At 35.0% G+C, this 19,649-nt stretch overlaps 1 protein-coding gene across 1 annotated transcript in view; it reads left to right on the top strand.

Moving 5' to 3' along the window:
• The window catches only part of FAM171B (family with sequence similarity 171 member B), a 71,934-nt gene extending 55,716 nt beyond the window's left edge, over positions 1-16,218 (top strand). Inside the window, exons 5-8 of the mRNA XM_010370302.2 lie at positions 1,465-1,635; positions 4,270-4,386; positions 11,375-11,498; positions 11,749-16,218. Of these exons, the coding sequence (XP_010368604.1) occupies positions 1,465-1,635; positions 4,270-4,386; positions 11,375-11,498; positions 11,749-13,093 (1,757 nt within the window). The 3' untranslated portion in view covers positions 13,094-16,218. The remainder of the gene's footprint in view (positions 1-1,464; positions 1,636-4,269; positions 4,387-11,374; positions 11,499-11,748) is intronic.
• The last annotated feature ends 3,431 nt before the right edge of the window (positions 16,219-19,649 follow it).

Below are 19,649 nucleotides of genomic sequence, written 5' to 3'. Positions count from 1 at the left end.
ATAAGCCACTACTTGCCCTGTCTGACAGTTGAAGCCATTCCAGATGATAAATAGTCATGAATAACGAGTACTCTTTCTGTGGCTGCCAAGGCCCTCCACTCTTGCCTGTCTCCCCTGCTGCCCTCTAGCCCTGTGGCCACCTTTCTTTCCTGCACCTGCCAAGATCACTTCTAATTTGGAGGCTTTGGACTTGTTTATTCTGCCTGGAAAGTTCTTGGAGGTCCTTCCTATTTGGCTGCAGCCCAGATGTGCCCTCCTCAGACAGGAGGCCTTTCTTGACCACCTAATTATGTTCCTTTTCTAGATTATCTTGCACTTACATTTGGATGGGGTAAAAAACTGATGAGGAGTAAATACATGGGGGGAAAAGGATATTTGATAGGAATTATGAAAAAAGTATTGCAGACAATATCAGAAATTATGTATTTACTGTGTCTTTGGGGCCCATATGAGTGCATGGTGCCGGTAGGGACTCTGTAAATATTTGTTAAATGAATGAACAAAATTCTAGTTTTGAAGCCAAAGAATCAAAAGTGTAGACCAAAAGCAAATAGATAAAAAGTATACTTTCACCATCTATTTGTAGAAATACTGTAATTTTAACATCTATAATTTTATTCATAAATATTCTGGTATATATTATAACTTTGTTTGGCATTGCTAATATTTCAAAAGCAAAAGAAAGGCACTTTCTGCTCCCTCTCTCTGCCCAGAGTGTAACAGACATCTGTAGATAGTTCCTGATATTTAAGAAGCCTTACTATAAATTGTATAATTTACTCTTTAAAACCTTAGGCAAAACAATATAACCAATTCTGTTATCTCCCTTTCTCCTACTTTTCAAGCTTTGAAGTCTAGTGTTAGATTTAAAATCTAAGTTTATATTCTTTCAATTGTATGAATAATCAAGTATATTAAGACATAATTTTTATCAAGTAATATTACAGTGATTTTGTTTCATGTTTAATTGCCAAACCTATCCATTAAAAATTGTACTTTTAATCTGAATGCTTTTTATGTAAGAAGTGCAGCTGGATCTGTGGGTTCTAGCTCTCCTTAAAACAGATGGTCTTGGAAAAGAGAGGGCCAGATATTTCAAATCCACATCTGCATTGATGGTGTATGATGGAGCCTTTATTTGAGTATGGTTCTGTAATGAGATAGGGTTTTTTTGGTTGTTGCTTTTTAGATTTATAAAAATATTGAATTGGATTCTAGTGCCCTTATATCAGATGGCTTAGATAACTTAGGCTCATATTGATTTATGTTACATTGCATAGCCTATATTTAGACAATATTTTAAAATTACATTTTAAAAATCCTTAATGTGTATTCAATATCTATTTGATATTAAAATAGATAACCCTTGGTGAAATAGAGGAACTACTTATTTTAGACCCATAATAATTAGGTAACTACCACTTCTATTTATATATGATTTTAATAAACTGTCCTCTTTTATAGGTTTTGAAAACATTGAATTGACCCCTCTTGCTGCAATATGTGTGAAAATATATTCTGGAGGAAAAGAACTAAAAGTCAATGGCTCTATTCAGACTTCTCTTCCTCTTCTACGTCTGAATGATGTAAGTGCAGGGGATCGCATACCTGCTTGGACATTTGATATGAACACAGGTATGTGAGCTAGCTTAAAATATTCTGAATATTTTGCATATTTGTCAATTGACTAACTGGTGTTTTATCTTAGAACTTGATACAACTCTAGTTTTTCAGCAACATCACAAATGTATTTGTTAGTGACCAAAATTGACCTCACTTTAATATAATACAACTATTGGGGAAATGATGGGAATACACATGTCAAAAAATAGCATTATTTATTCATTCCATTACCTTTTTGTAGCACCACCATTCTGAGGTAGAAATAATTTTTTTAAATTATCTCTCTTCTTAGAAGTTTGCTTTTGTTTTGATAAACTCATAATACCTATCTAAAAGCATGGTTTAAGGCAATTGGGAAATGTATGCTAGTTTCATGAAAAAAATAACATTATGTTATTAAGAAATAGAAAGAGTAATTGTTTTTCCAAAGAAACCCCTTAGATACTAGTTTTGTTCTCTGGGTTTTGCCTCCTAAATAGCAGCTGGAAATATATGTATATTTTCATCCTCAGCTTCCCTTTGTTTTGTTCATGGGTTCTCATGTAAATAAGGTAGGAGTGTAAGTTACCAAAAAAAGAAAGAAAGAAAAGAAAAAGGAAAATGATCAGCTCACAGCTGAAAAGTTTAGAGGTAGGACTTCCTTGGGGGAGTCATGTACAGTCTAGTTAGTTTCACAGGGCTTGGGCTTGGTTCCTCTCCTCCTCCACTCTCATCTGTTTGCTCTGTATTAGCACCTTTCTAGGATAGGATTTCCCTTCAGAGTGACAAGAAGGCTGTAGGTGCTCTAATGTTATACTTTGCCAGGTTGAAGGCCAGTGCAGAGATTTTCTTAGGAGCTATATATAGCAGAAGCCCTTGGACTCACTGTAGTTGTAGAGTGGAGTTTGCATGCCCATCTTAGAACCTGTCTTTGTGACCTGCAAATTGAATGCACAGATTTATTTAGACTTCAAGTCACATGTTGAAGCTGGGGTGGAACCCTAAACTGATCATGTTGATGGAGAATAGGGCACAATAGATCCTCAAAGGAGACTTGAAATGGGATTTCATATGGGTAATAAGACCCCCAAAACACATACATTTTCACTATAGAATATAAGCAGTAATGTATCTATGTTTTAAAGAAAGAGTGGAAACTATATAACCATGATAGTATGCTACTGAAATCGTTAGATTAAAAACTCTAAGATTTGGAGTCTAGTCTGTTTACCAGCAGTACTATTTGGAATAAGTCATTTAACTTATTTGGGCCTCAGTTTGCTGATTTGTTGAATGAGAAAGCTGTGTTAAGGCACTTAAAGAATATCTGCTGTTTGAGTCCTGGTTGCTGATTGTTCTTTCTGGCCAAGGCATTTATCTCTAATGTACCTTTCAGTGACAACATTTTTTGAATTGATTTATCACTGATATAACACTTGTGGACTGTTTAAAAGCAATAGATTAAATTATTCTCATTTTCAAGTTTCTCTACCTTATTAAAATACTTTTTTACATGTTGTAGATAATGCCCTATAATAAATCAATAAACCATAATACAAATATACACCAAACTCAAATAGCTTTGTTATGCTATTTATAAATAAAACTTCATAAGAGGTATAGGTTTTACTTAATTCTTTTTTCTTTTGACAGCAAATTTTACTGGATGAGGTAACATTTATTAAAAGTTTAGAAGATCTAGTTCTATAAGAACAATACCAACAGTACTAGACCAAAACAATATTTAGTAAAAAATTAAGGCCATAAAACAGTATATTTAATCAGAATACCAGAACAGGTGATAAGAGCTATCTTAATATGCACAGTTTAAATAGAATCTGGAGAGTCACGATTTTTCTAAGTATGTCTATGTCCTTAGTTTATTTTATTATTTTCTTTTTTCAAGGCAGAGTCTTGCTCTGTCACCCAGGCTGGAGTGCAGTGGCACACTCTCAGCTCACTGCAGCCTCCACCTCCCAGGCTCAAGCGATTCTCCTGCCTCAGCCTCCTGAGTATGTGGGATTACAGGCATACACCACCATGCCTGGCTAATTTTTGTGGTTTTTTAAAATAACTATTTTGTTTTAATATAAAATGACAATTTTTTTGGAATGACAATTCTTAATTGGTATGCCAAAAACGTATATTAATAAGAAATGTGAAAATTTAGTACTTTTTAATTTTAAAACTCACAAAATTAATAGATGAGTTTTTCATGAATTCCATGATTAAGGTTTTGTGATCCAGTTATTTGAAGGTCTAATTCTAAGGTGAGTTTATTTCAGTACCTATTACAATAATAGGTATCGTAAATTGATAATTTTTGTGTTTTTAATGGAGACGGGGTTTCACCATGTTGGCCAGACTGGTCTGACCTTGTGATCCACGTGCCTTGGCCTCCCAAAGTTCTGGGATTACTGGCTTGAGCCACTACACCTGGCCATCCTTAGTTTATTTACAGTGTTTTTTGGTCATGACAAATCATCCAAATTATTCTATTACAGTATATACTATAATATGATGTGATATATATTAGCCTATGATAATATATTGCCACAGTTTTCATAATCTTTGAAAAAGTCCCATAACATATTCTATGCATGACCATCAGTTCTTAAGATATATAACTGTAACTAACTGGTATTTTTTACATACCTTCCTTTTTAGGTGCTTGGGTAAATCATGGTCGGGGAATGGTCAAGGAACGTAACAGTCATTTAATCTGGACATATGATGCACCACATTTGGGCTACTGGATAGCAGCTCCACTTCCAGGAACTAGAGGTATTATAAAAAATGAAAGTAATTAAAACATATAATCCAAATAGTCTTGCTGGAATTGATAGCAGCAGACCTCAGTTTTATTCTTAGCACTGCCACTTACAAGCTATATGACAATGGGATAGGAACTTGATCTCAGCATTTTTTTTTTTTCATGTGTATAAGATTAAGCTCCATGAACTCTAAGGTCTCTTACAGTTATATCTGATGAATCTGTGAAGAGTGAAGTTTGTTCAAATCAAGTATTTTCTTAGTCTACTTTTTTTTTATGAATAAATTCTGTCCAAATCAGAGCTTTTGGTTGCAAGCAACAGAAAAATATTTTGAGTAATTTAAAAATATCCTATATTAGAAGGAAGTAGGGAGTTCACAGGATCCCAGGGAAGGCTGAAGAACCACATGCTGAAAGGTAGGACTCCTTGCTGTGCCAGATGGCCTAGTTAGCAGCCTGCTTAACAACCTTTGCCAGGTTGCTGCTATGTGGTGGCTGGCTCCAACCCTTTCCAGCCCTTTCCAGTATTTTCCTTATACTGTTCCTGATCATTCTAGGGCTGAAGAATGATCATCCCATTGGCCCACTTTTGGGTCACGAGCACACATGTTACTTGGTGGGGATTGAGGAGGAGAGGAAGGGCTCTTGGAAGTCTGCGGACACCATCATTCAAGAAAAGACTGAGAATGTATTAAATCAAGCTTGTCCAACCCCCAGCCCACAGGCTGTATGCAACCTAGGACAGCTTTGAATGAGACCCAATACAAATTTGTAAACTTCCTAAAAACATTGAGTTTGTTTTGTGATTTTTTTTTTTGAGCTCATGAGCTATCATTAATGTATTTTCTGTGTGGCCCAAGGCAGCCAAAAGACTGGACACCCCTGTACTAGATGAAAATTGGTCTGACATTTTGAACAGAAGGAAGACGGAGGCTGGGGAGCAAAACCGTGAATTGTCCCCTAGGGAAGATCTGTTCATATTCTAGGAAAAAATGAGAATTTCATTTCCTTATATTTAACATGTTGTCAAATTATCTAGGTAATTTGTACCTCAGGAAACCCTACATTGATCTCAAGTTGTGTACATTCCTCAAAATATTCAAGCATTGCATATTTTAGCCATTAAATTTTGAAAAAAAGAAAAATTCCCTAACCCGCAGTAGTCTAGACCGGTTGTACTGTCAGCCTGCTACCACTTCCTGGGCCTTTTGGGTATGTGTTGGCATAAATCAAATTGCTTCTTGGCTTTCCCTGCCACCAGCTTTCATGAGTCAATTATGATAGCTTATTTTCCTTTATTCTTGTAGGTTTGTGTTTTTACAGATTAAAAATAAAGCAAAACGTTTAGTGTTATTTTAGTGAAGATTTTACAGTGAAAGTTGAATACATGATTGAAGATTATGATATACATGCATTAGAGATAATTCTTTTGGTTTATCAAGTGTTTTGGCTCACAGCTGAGGGGTAGTTGCTACCTGGGTATTTCATACTGATTAGGAATAGTCCTAGTACTTACCCTGATCCAGAACATGGATGACATTTTACATATGTTTATCTGCAGCATTTTGTCATCTAACATTATTATGACTGTCTATTATTTTGAAGGCTAATGGTTTTCTCTAGTGTTTAAAATCAAGTTTGATTTTTATTTTCATTCTGTGTTGGCAAGTTTGAATTTTCTTTATTGATTGGGTCTTGCTATGTTGCCTGCTCAGGCTGGGCTCAAACTCTGGATCCTCCCACTTCAACCTCTTGAGAAGCTGGGACTAAGTAGCCATATATAATCAAGAGAAATGTTCTTTTTATTTCTCTTTGAACTTAGTGCTTACAGGATTATTTATTCAGAAACTAGAGGGTGGTTACTTTTGCTTTTCATGATGCAAAATATCATACAATCTTGCCAGCTGTCTGGCCTTATCCCATTCTATATTTGCAACTATAATGAAATATTGATGAAAAACTAATTTCATACAACTCATTTCATTTTTAATAAAAAGAACCTATGGAGCATTTGAGTTTTATAGAGAAATGTACTTACACTAAAAATATATCTAAAATAACTGAATTATATAAGATAGCTTTATGAATTACAAAAGCCAAAATTATTTTCTAAAACCACGTGGAAGTTCTGTTCCAGATTATTTGTTGGAAAAGATGTTGTTTGGATGAGTACGAAAATAAAAGTAGGGGCTTCTTGTTTAGTTTGAATTAGAGATCTTCTAGTGATGCTTTTGAAGAATTTATTCTGCAAGCATATCAGTCAAAGGAATACTACATTAGAAATATGGATAACTTGATGATAGCCCTTACTTTGTCTGTAATTAACTGAGTGAGCTTGAAATAGGTACTTACCCAACTGAGCATTAGTTTTCTTGTTTCTACATTGGGAGAGTTGGATATTGTGTTAGTCTGCTCAGGCTGCCATAACAAAATAACTGCAGAGTAGTAACTGGCTATTAACAGAAATTTATGTTCTCACAGTCTGGAGGCTACTGTCCAAGGTCAAGGTGCTGTCAGGGTTGGTGAGGTCTCTTCCTGGCTTCCAGATGGCCATTTTCTCAAGGTGTCTTCACGTGATCTTTCCATACACCAACCAATTCTCCAATTTTCAGTGGACGTTGATTATATCCTGTAATTCAATTCAATCCTGACATTAGTTAGCATCAGACCCCTCAGGTTAAGGGTTTAATCCCATAGGACTGCCCCCATTTCAGGTGCCCATTGCAAGCAGCAGGTTCTCAGATTTGGCTTCAAATGGGGGGTTTGCACAATTCTCTCCTCAGGTTTGATTATTTGCTATGATAGCTCACAGAAATCAGGGGAACACTTATTTACACTTAACAGCTTGTAATAAAGGAAATGATAAAGGATACGGATGAAGAGCAGATGAAAAGGTACATAGGGCAATGGTCCTGTGTACAGGAGCTTTTTCCCCCCATAGAATTGGGGCATATCACCCTTCTGGTCCATGGATGTGTTTATCAACCTAGAGGCTTTACACACCCTACACTGTTGATGTTGATGGAGGCTTCCTCGTGCAGGCATGATCAATTATTAACTTAATCTCAAGCCATTCTCCCTCCCGGAGTATGAGGGGTGGTGCTGAAAGCTACAAGCTTCTAAGCATGGCTTGTTGGTCACCAGCCCCCAAGCATGAGCCTGTCCAGAGTCAACTTAGAACAAAAGATACTCCCAACACCCAGAAAATTCCAAGGGATTTAGGAGCTCTATGTTAGGAAACAGGGTCAAAGACCACATAATAGAACAAAAGACACTCCTAGAACTCCTGTTGCTCAGGAAATTCCAAGTGTTTTAGAAGCTCTGTGCCAGAAACTAGGGACAGAGACCAAATATATATATGTTGATTATGACACAATTCCTAATGTCCCTAAACATTCTAAGATATAATACTATAAAATCAAAATTGTGCCTATGATGAGCTAGTGTTTGCAGGGCTTCTTTAGTTATAAATGTGGTTAATTTGTTTTTTAAGTTTAAATAGAATTCTAGAACTCCTTGGAAAAATATTAAGTGCAAGAGATTAATTTTTCAGATTGCTGTAGGAGAGTAAGTGGTTGAGTACAGAGTTTAATAAGCAAGTGTTTTAAATGTGCATTTTAAATATACTTGAATGAAAAAAATGCTTTTCTACCTAACTCCTTTTAGGCATGCATGCACACAACATACAGACAGATGCATTCTCTTGCTACTGCCATACGTATAGGATTTGGGGCAAACTCAATATGTCAACATCCTGTTTCCAAATGTGAGTTTTGTTGGATTCCTGTGGAGTTGTTAGCATTATTCCATTCTGGAAACAAACTCATTTATGCCCAGTTATAATCAAACCAACCCTCCATACAAATCTACAGATAGCAGAAAGTTACTGTCATTTCATGTTTGACAAAATTTCATATCGTACAGTATTGTGCTTGTTTGTCTATTAAATAAGATAGATCAGTCACCATCTGTGAAATTATGGCCAATATTAGAGTGCCCGTTTTAATATAACCTTAAAGCTTCATTCAACAATAGTGTGGTATAGCATAAACTGAGCACTTATTGTGAGCCAAGCACTGGTCTAAGTGTTTCACAAGTATTTACTCATATCTTACCCATGTGAACTGCTGAGGATTAAATAACTGTTACTGCTCTGCAGATAGGGGAAGTATATAGAAAAGAAATGAAACTTTCCCAAGACTGCATAAAAATAAATGGTGAGGTGAGAGTTCCAATTCAGACACTTTGGCTCTAAAGTCTACATGCATAACTGCAATACTGTTTCTCCAAATCTTTAGTGGAAAATTTGAAAGATAAAATTAAAGAGGTGGTGGTCCCTCAAATTCTTCAGTGTCCTCAGTACAGGTGGGAGCCTCATTCTGGATGTTTTCTCATGGTAAAGATGACCAGAAACTAGTTGCCCCACCACTCACTCTTCTTACCCTATCTCCCTGAATACATATTAGAATATAATTGGTACTGATAAGTAGACTTATTATATACCTTTTTGAGCTTTGTGATATTGAAGTCTTTGTGATATTGAAGCAGATTACCTCAAGATTAGCTGCCCAATAGCATTCATCTTTATCACGTTTTTAAATGTTTTATATTTGTGGGTACATAATAAGTGTTTATATTTCTCAGGTACATGAACTATTTTAATACAGGCATACAATGCATAATAATCATGCATAATAATCACATCAACATAAATGGGGTATTTATCACCTCAAGCATTTATTTCTTTGTTATAAATGTTTTAATTATACTCTTTATTTTTAAATGTACAATTATTGTCTGTATTCACTCTGTTGTACTATCAAAATACTAGATCTTACTCATTCTAATTAACTGACCATCCCTACTCTCCCCCAACCCCACACCACACTTCCTAGCCTCTGGTAAACCATCATTCTACCCTCAATTTCCAGTTGTTTTAGTGTTTAGCTCCCACAGATGAATGAGAACATGCAAAGTCTATTTTTCTGTGCCTGGCTTATTTCACTTAACACAATGTCCTAAACTCCCTTTCATGTTGTTGCAGATGACAGGATCACATCCTTTTCTATGGTTGAATAGTACTCCATTGTGTATATATGCCACATTTCCTTTATCCATTCATCTGTTGATAGACACTTAGGTCACTTTCAAATCTTGGCTGCTGTGAACAGTGCTGCAATGAATATGGGAGTGCTGATATCTCTTTGATATATTGAGTTCTTTTCTTTTGGGTATATATCTAGCAGTGGGGTTGATGGGTCATATGGTAGCTCTATTTTTTTTTTTTTTTTGAGAAACATCCTAATTGTTCTCCATAGTGACTATATTAATTTACATTTTCACCAACAGTGTCGGAGGGTTCCCTTTTCTCTACGTCCTCACCAGCATTCATTATTGCCTGTCTTTTGTATAAAAGTCATGTGAACTGGGTGGGATAAGATGATCTTATAGTAGTTTTGATTTGCAGTTCTCTGATCAAATATGTCGAGCTTCTTTTCATTTACCTGTTTGCCATTTGTTTGTCTTTTTTTGGGAAGTGTTCTATTCAAGTCTTTTGGTCATTTTTTAATGGGATTATTAGAATTTTTCCTGTTGAATTGAGTTCCTTAAATATTCTGGTTATTATTTTCTCCCATTCTGTGGGTTGTCTCTTCTCTTTGTTGATTGTTTGTTTTGCTCTATAGAAGCTTTTGATGTTATCCCATTTTTGCTTTGGTCGCCTGTACTTGCAGGATATTACTCAATAAATCTTTGCCCAGATTTATTGGAGAGTTTCCTCAGTGTTTTCTTTTGGTGATTTCGTAATTTGAGGTCTTAGATTTAAGTCTTTAATCTATTTTGATTTGATTTTTGTATACGGTAAGAGATAAGAGTCTAGTTTCATTCTTCTGCATAAGGCTATCCAGTTTTCCCAGCACTGTGTATTGAAGAGACTGTCCTTTCCCCAATATGTGTTCTTGGCACCTTTGTTGAAAATGAGTTCACTATAGATGTATGGATTTATTTATAGGTTCTCTGTTCTGTTCCATTGGTCTTATATGTATGTTTTTACCACTAGCATTCATTTTTATGTTGAAATCATCCTAGTCAGCTTTTACTGCAGTAAAGCTTATCACAATTCCATTCCTATATGTATGTTCTCATAGCAGGAGGATAGTGGGTCAGTTGTGCTCCATTTACTCTAGAGCCCAGGTAGAAGGAGATGCAACTCTTAATCCTTCAAGTCTTAGAATTTTTGGATTCTATTTCTTTATACCCCTGCTTGCTTTGGTAAATCCTTTTTTTTGAATTTGTCTTTAAAATTTTTAAAGATTAAATAAAACAGAATGTTGATTATCAGCTGTATTTACTATCTTAAAATCTCTTTGTACAAAGCTCAAATTAGTTAAAAATATTTTCTCCCAGTTTATTTTACCAACTTTTTTTGTTACTTGGATCACCAGTTTTACTGCCTGTTGAAACAGTTTTCTCACTGCCTGGCCTGGAAGCCAATGTCATATGTTTTAAGCTTTCTATAGCAGCATCTCAGCATCTTCTGTCATAGCCACTGCTGCGGTAACAAACAACCCTGCTGTCTCGGTGGCTAACAATATCAAACACTTATTTGCTACTTACATTTCATGAGTGTTTCAGGTTGTCTGCTACACTGTTGAACTTGGCTTCATTCAGTTCAACAGATACTCTCATTCTAGATGCCAGGTTGAAGGAATGAAAACTCTCTGGGATATGCTATTCACATATTAGAAGGCTTGAGCAAGAGGGCAGAGCCATACCATGCAAACTTATTTAATATGCTCACATTTCATTGGTTAAAGTGAGTCAGTCAATGAAGCCAACGGATAGGGAAGGTTTACTTCACCCATAGGGAAATCTGTCATAGGAGGGGAGCAAACAAATAAAAGTGTGTACACTTATTCAATGTGCCTCACCCAGCATGTGACATAGTTGAGAATTTGATCTAAAATAACATTTTCTCTTTGTTTATATTGAACCATGTAGGTTCAGGTATAAATGAAGATTCCAAGGACATAACTGCCTACCATACAGTATTTCTTACAGCCATATTAGGAGGAACAATAGTCATTGTCATTGGATTTTTTGCTGTACTACTTTGTTATTGCAGGTAAGAAAATATTAATGGCTATAAACACAGAAATTATCAAGGTATGGTATCATTTCAGTGTATTCTGTACATTGAAAAGTTTATTTGTAGAAATAAATGTAATCTTACAATATAGCCTTTCTTATTTTTAATCTGCATATCTCACAATAGCATTGCACATATATGATGTGTAGATTGTGGAGTGATTTTTAAAAAATGAACCATTTGTGTCATAACTTTTAAATATTTTTTGCCTTCTCTTCTACTCTAGGGATAAGTGTGGTACTCCACAGAAAAGAGAAAGAAATATCACTAAACTTGAGGTCCTCAAGAGAGACCAGACAACTTCAACAACACACATAAATCATATCAGTACAGTTAAAGTTGCATTAAAAGCTGAGGACAAGTCACAGTTATTCAATGCCAAAAACTCCTCATATAGTCCTCAGAAAAAGGAACCATCAAAGGCAGAAACAGAAGAAAGAGTTTCCATGGTAAAAACTCGGGACGATTTTAAAATCTACAATGAAGATGTTGCATTTCTATCAGTCAATCAAAATAATTACTCAAGAAACCCAACACAGTCTTTGGAGCCCAGTGTAAGGTCCAAACAACCTAAACATATTAACAACAATCTATCTTCATCTCTAGGTGATGCTCAAGATGAAAAGAGGTATCTCACAGGTAATGAGGAGGCATATGGGCGTTCCCATATTCCTGAACAGCTTATGCATATTTACAGCCAGCCCATTGCCATTCTTCAAACATCTGACCTCTTCTCCACGCCGGAACAGTTACATACTGCTAAGTCAGCTACTTTGCCAAGAAAGGGACAGTTAGTCTATGGCCAACTGATGGAACCAGTAAATCGAGAGAACTTTACGCAGACCTTGCCCAAAATGCCAATTCATTCTCATGCACAGCCCCCAGATGCCAGGGAAGAGGATATCATACTTGAAGGTCAACAGAGCTTACCATCCCAGGCTTCAGATTGGAGCCGATATTCAAGCAGTTTACTGGAATCCGTCTCTGTTCCTGGAACACTAAATGAGGCTGTTGTAATGACTCCATTTTCATCGGAACTTCAAGGAATTTCAGAACAGACCCTCCTGGAGCTGTCCAAAGGAAAGCCCTCCCCGCATCCCAGAGCCTGGTTTGTGTCTCTTGATGGAAAGCCAGTTGCGCAAGTGAGGCACTCCTTTATAGACCTGAAAAAGGGCAAGAGAACCCAGAGCAATGACACCAGTCTGGACTCTGGGGTGGACTTGAATGAGCTTCACTCAAGTAGAAAGCTCGAGAGGGAGAAAACATTCATCAAAAGCATGCATCAGCCCAAGATCCTTTACTTAGAAGATTTAGACCTAAGCAGCAGTGAGAGTGGAACCACCGTGTGTTCCCCTGAGGACCCAACTTTAAGGCACATCCTAGATGGAGGGAGTGGAGTGATTATGGAGCACCCTGGGGAAGAGTCCCCAGGAAGGAAAAGCACTGTTGAAGATTTTGAAGCTAATACATCCCCCACTAAAAGAAGGGGCAGACCACCACTAGCCAAAAGAGATAGCAAGACTAACATCTGGAAGAAGCGAGAGGAACGCCCACTGATTCCCATAAATTAACTCCAACGGGGATTGTGTGTCTGCTGTCTCGTGCTGTTTATTCTTGCTTCTTGTTGTAAATTGCAGTATGAACTTAAGAAGTTGAGACTGAGCAATCTCATGGTTCTTGGACATGTCTCAAGCAGAGTAAATGGTAATTCAGTAATCAGAGAGAAAGATACCAAGGAATGCTTTTTCTGGCCTATTCATTTATTTTTGGGTAATGAATTACAGTATCCAAGTTTTCAAAATGTAAAAGAGCATCAAGATGTTAGTTTTCTGAAAATGTTGCTCAGCCAGCCAGTTTGGCCTTGACTCTCTTAAGAATAAACAGTGAAATATATACTCCTCAAGTTGCCTCCAAAAATGTTGCCTCTGCCATGGTGACTACCCCATGGAACATTTAGAAGCAAAACTGACTTCAGGCATCATATTCTTTTAAATGTTACTATTACGTCCTCTTCTGCCTATACTTAAAAATAACTTGATAAATGACTTGGACTGATGTTACTCTAGAGTTATCTCAAAGAAAATGTTGTTTGGTCTTTAAACAGCATGTGTATTGTATCATCCCAAACGTAAATCCTACGTTTATATAATATGGACAAGAAGCTACTTGGTCATTAGAGAGGGAGACACCAGCTCTTTGGTTGTTTTTGGATATAACTTCACAAAATAAGTAAGGTGTTAATTTGTAATTTAGAAATTTGGCCATTAATGTTCTAATGCTGAGTTTTTATTTAAAAATTAATTATTTTTTCTTCCCCTCAACAATGAAGCAAGCTTAGCTGTCAAGGAAAACTTTTTACAAATCTGAAAAAATAATCTATGACTTTGATTTAAGGCTCACTGATACTTTTAGGCTAAATTGGTTTTAATATATTTCTTCTATTCTAAAAACCTGAACTCAGTCACTTAAAGGCTATGAAATTTTAAAAAATGATGTGAAAGTTTCTTTTGAACACTAAAATATGTGGAGATAAAAATAAACATTGATTTATTTTTCTTAAATGTTGATGAGAAGAAAAAGAAATGCCATTTTTCCTGAGGCTCAAAAATACCTTCAAGATAGTAGTTGTATATCCAGATACTGATTTGCTTAAAAGATGTTTAAGAAAAACAGTTTCAATTTCAGGGGAAAAGTAAAAGTTTTTCCCTACGTCACTTATAGCCTTTGCAACTTCTTTTTTCAGTTTTGTAAGTAATATATCTATATTCTTTTCATCATAGCAAGCATTCAATGTGAACAACTTTTTAATTAACTCAATTACCATTCATACATCCTAAAAATAAAAAGCTCATTATTCATTAAAATCAACTGATTCCATTTTTCTTAAAATTTCCCTGAAGGCAAATGTCTGAAGCACCTTTCCCTTGTGGGGGTAAAAATCCTAAATTGCTTTATTTTTCATTCCCTGCTATCCAACATGGGAGCAACATAGAGACCGTCAACAAGTTCAGTGAACCAAAATAGCCACATTTGCTTCAGTAAAATTATAGCTAGATGTGCAAATTTTTCCTGCAACTTCTGCAACATCTAACCTGTCAAATAACGTTCCTACCATTCTGTGTTAACCCAAAGAACGTAAAGACCCTAGGTAAATATTTGCTATATATTACTCCAATCCATAGAAGAAATAAATGTTTTGGGTAATACATAGGCTTCCTTTTCTTTTTTCTTTTTTTTTTTTTTTTTTAAGCGATAAGGCTTATAACAATTAGAGAAGGCTTCTTATTGGTCTTACACAGAAAGATACACCAAAAGCAGCACAAATGAAAATGATTTGGAAAAGGTTAAAGTTAGTGCTCTGCTGAAGTGCCTTTGATATAGACTTGCATTATTAGAAGGATATAACATCTTTTTTAAGTGTACATTTTCTTTCAGTTAACCAAATTAAACAGATGTGCAGTTTTATTAAAAATATAGACCTAGTGTTTCATGTTGGAACAATAAATTTTGCATGTGAGTAGTATTTCTTGTTTTTTGAATACAGTATATATTGATAAATTGTTTATGTTGGAATGAAGTCAGAAACTATATAGCAAAACTTTATATTTTAAGTGTTTATTTTTCCCACCTTTAAATAAAAATGTTTCATCTCAGCTTGGTAATGAAATACACATATTGGTGTAAGGGTATACCATTCAAGTATGCCGCTTATTTTATTCATTTTTGTGTAAGGGAAATGAAATGAGATGATGTATCCCAAGGGCTTTTCTAGAACTACTTGTTTGGTTTCAGAATAAAACCTTATTATTTTTACACTGCACATGCTGTTCTCAATTGGTAATTATAGGCAATTTATCTTTTCTAATGATCAAAAGAGTGTGACTTCTCATTTGTGAGTAGTTCACAAATTTCCTGCTAAAAAAGCTGAAGCCATCTACTTTTTCTTAACCCAAGTGATAATAAACAATATTCACAACTTTCTTAAATTTTTAAATTGAAAACTAAGGTTTTTTCAAATATAAACCTAGATAATTTTGGTCACAAATTGTTAACATTTGTCGATCCATTGTATATACTTTGGATATATATTAAAGGCAAAACTATCTCTCGACTGACTGATGGATTCATTTACTAAAGCACAGCTATATGTATTTTTGAATACATATGATGATCTTGAGACTTTATAAATCAATTTTTATGACTTTATGCAGTTGTATAGGGATTATGCCCTTTTATAATACATAGTATACCACAAAGATCACAAATGTTGAGGAATGAAAGCACTTCTTTGCTTTGGCAATCATTTTCAGGCCACTATGTGTTTGAATCCTCTGGTATCGATATGTATTATAGGGTTTTAGAGATCTGTGGGTCAAATGATGTCCCTCAAAACTTCCCAGAAAGGTGAAGCTCAAAGTCACACATTCATTTATAAGGCGCATGAGTTTCTCATTTTCCCATGTACCAGCATTGTAAAGGAATTCAGCTGTATTAATTTCTATTTCAGGTCTAGAATTGACATTTTGCCTTCTTATTTCCAGGTGTTTCTATTTTTTGTATTCTTTCAGAGAAATCTCATATTTCGGTGTATTTATTGCTGTTACTACTATATTTACTGCTGAAAATTGTAACAACCTGAAGATTTGTAAAATGTTAAACATAGTTCATTAAAAATAATAAAATAAATCTAAAATGTGCTTGATGCATTGTTTCATTTTTGGTAAACTAGAAAACATTCCTCCCTACATTGCCATTTAATCTAGTAAGTATTCAATTATTACTTTTTACTTATTACATCTCCTACAGTAAAATAACCCCTTTTGTTTATATAATGAACTTGATATTTCTTTATACTTCAGGTCTCCAAAGTTCCCATTTTTTACTGTTAGAGCTGAGTGTAGACAAATTGTTTTCCATCCACTGAGGAGACTTAAGACAATCTGATCGAATCTAAAATAAATGACAAATCCCAAAACACCTAAGGGAGAAAATGATACAGTAAACCCTCAACCCCTTTTTAAAATATTCTTTGAACTCTAAATCTGAATCTAAATGATAACATAAAGGCTGTTTATATTTAAAGAGTTAGCTCTCCAAGAACCTTTCTGCTTAATCAGTTCAGGCAGTTTGTATTTGGGGACTTTAGAATACTTTGTAGAATTATCTTGACTGCCATGTTTTTAGACATTTCCTGTAACTTTTATAAATTAATATGGTACTAAAAAGAGCTTTGGTCAGTTCTAATGGGAATTGGACTCTGAATCCACTCACCAATAGAGATTGTAATTCCCAGCACTGGCTTTATGATAAATAGTTTCACTTGGATCCTTGCATGTGCCAGCCAAGCTATGGCTACCTTTGTTAGGGAGCCTGGTCTCCATCTAAGAGAGTCTTAGTCTTATCAGAAATGATACAGCCCCTGGAGGAGCCATAGGGGACCCTAACTCACATGGTACTGGTTTGTAACAAAACTATTCATAAATCAGAAACAGCTGCCAAACAGATGATGTTCATGATCTGATCATCACATTCTCATCTCAGAAGAGAAACTAATATGGGAAGACTGAGATGTAAGAACTGTAAGAAAAGTAGTTGGATGGAATTAAGAGACATTTTAACAAGTTTATCAAAAGTGATTCACCTTTCGGTACTTAATAACTGGCAGATAATCAGTGATCCTTTCCTTGAAGTAAATGTTGGAAAAATATTTACACCAGTGTTTCTTTATCTAGACCCCATGAAATCACCTTGTGGACCTCTTTTATAGGTGGATTTCTTAATAGATGGATACACAGTGAGACAGCTTACTTAGTAAGTTCTCTCTAAATCAACTGGAGAGCTAATTTCTTCTGAGAAAACTGCCCTATTAGTTTTGAATTTGTTTGCTCCATCAAAATAAATATTATTTCTTTGACTTGTCTTTATCTTTTCATTTTGAGCCTCAGTTTGAGGACTGTAGATTTCTGCCTATTAAGATTTTTAAAACATAGCATCTTCAGAGTTTAACTAGAAGAAAATAGTCTAGAAGTCAACCACAATTTGCCATATTAAATGCTGAAAAGCTAATAATCTCAATGACAAATTATGGGAAAACATTTTCATCAAGTATATAATGGTACATGTCTTAGAAAAAAAAAAAAACTATTTTCTTTCCAAAAAAGGTAAGCTTAAAGATTACATTTTAAAACTACCTGTGATGTTTGTTAAAATATTGCAATAACACGTTTCTGCACTTTGTTAGCTATAGTAGATGAATAGTTTCCTATTTCTTTTGGGAAAGTTTACATGATGATGTAAACCCACAGATTATTTTTAAAAAAGAAAGTTCACATCTTTAGAAGCATATGCTATTTTATCCCCCTAGGCAACAAAACCTTTCTTAGTTGAAACCTATATTTCCTGGTTTTCAAGTCTACCCCTGCTATGGTTCTGAATGGTATTCCACAGTCTTGAAAGAGTACCGCATTTTTCCTGTAAGTTGATTTTTTTTTTCTGTTCTTCAGGTTGATTAGGGGTTTCATAATTCATATGTTGACTAGTTCTAATCCTTGTAGACCTTATTAAAACACTAGACTAACTGCAGACAGTCTGATTCAAAACAAATAATTACATTCCCAAGAGTCTCTGGACTTATTACACTTGAACAGCTTAGTTAGAAACCTTTTCTAAATGCTATACTGAAAGGGTAATAGAGGCTACTAAACAATATAGAGTAAATATCTCAGAATTTTTATTTTACATATCTCCATATTTCAATCCAATAATGTAGATTATTTTTTCATAGAAAAATACTTCTAAAATTCAACTTAAAAAATTAGCTCATCAGTATCCAAAATTTTATAATAAAGACTATTTCAAAACCCTGATTTCTGATTTAGATAATTTCTGAAAGGTTTGTGTCCATAAAATACAAAAAAAACATACTTTTGCAGATACTTCCTCATTGTTACTTTTAAAAATTTAGTATTTCTGAATTTTAAAAGAGTTGCTTGTCATTATTCCATGGATTATTTAACAAAACACTATTGATGTGAATATTGACCATTGAAGAGTATGTTAATAAGTAGACGAGATCTATAATTAAGGAGTTTACCAATTATTTCTAGGGACTGCTTATACTTATAAAAGGAAGGGAAAAATTATTTCTCTGAATAAGTTTTTTTCCTTAATGTTTAAATAAAATGACAAGAAAAGAATATTGAAAGTAATTTCATGATAACAATCTTTAACACATACCTGTCTTCTGAAATTCTGTTTTCTCAAAAAGTAATCCTTGCTACTGTTCTATTATTTTCTTTTTTCATAATGAGACGTAAGAGCAAGCTGTCATGAATTAGTGATAAGAGAACTGTATTTACTCTTCTTGAAATTGAGACCTGTCTTTCCTGCCTTTTTCTTTTTTTAAATCAGGGTGAGATTTGATACTATTAAAATTAGCCTTAGTAAGAAACTAATCTGAATCAGGAAATTTCAAAATTCCATCTGCCCCAAGATGAGCTCATTTCACTTCTAAAGCAAATACTGCCTGATTGCATGTACTAAATTGTTATGTTGATATCTTGCTTATGTTTGTCTTCTTAGACCTCAAGATCCTTATGGACACAAACCATGCTTTATAATTCCTCCAATTCTTAATGGTACCTTTGTTATAGTATGTACTCAATAAATATTGATTAATGGAGTAATGAATTAGATGAATGATAATGGATTTTTTTTCAGTGGAATAATTGGAAGTGTTTTGAGAAGGGGAGAGAGTGACATCAGCAAGATGGTAAAATAGGAGCTCCCCTGCTTGTATCCTCTCAAGCAACAAAGGCAAAAGTGCCTTTGTGGGAGCTCTGGAATTCAGATAGGAGTTTGTGAAACCCTACTGGAGCTCAAGACCTAGTGAGGCCATTCTAGAGGGTAGAACTGTGCCCATGTAGAAATCTCACAGGCTATGGTCCCAGTTCCAGACCTGGAAATGGCCCTGTCATCCTGAGAACTCAGTTGCAGCCATGTTTGGCCTTGATCCTGCTACCACAATCACCCACCAAGGAACGCAGATAAAGTCATGCCATTTATGCCTTGAGTGACTGGCCTGCTGACTTTGTTTCTTCCTGTGGACCCTGAAATGGCTAAGAGACT

This window comes from Rhinopithecus roxellana, chromosome 14 (assembly GCF_007565055.1).
Source record: "Rhinopithecus roxellana isolate Shanxi Qingling chromosome 14, ASM756505v1, whole genome shotgun sequence".
Taxonomy (NCBI): domain Eukaryota; kingdom Metazoa; phylum Chordata; class Mammalia; order Primates; family Cercopithecidae; genus Rhinopithecus; species Rhinopithecus roxellana.
Note: the sequence above shows the minus strand (reverse complement) of the source record. Positions and strands in the feature narration are given on the sequence as shown.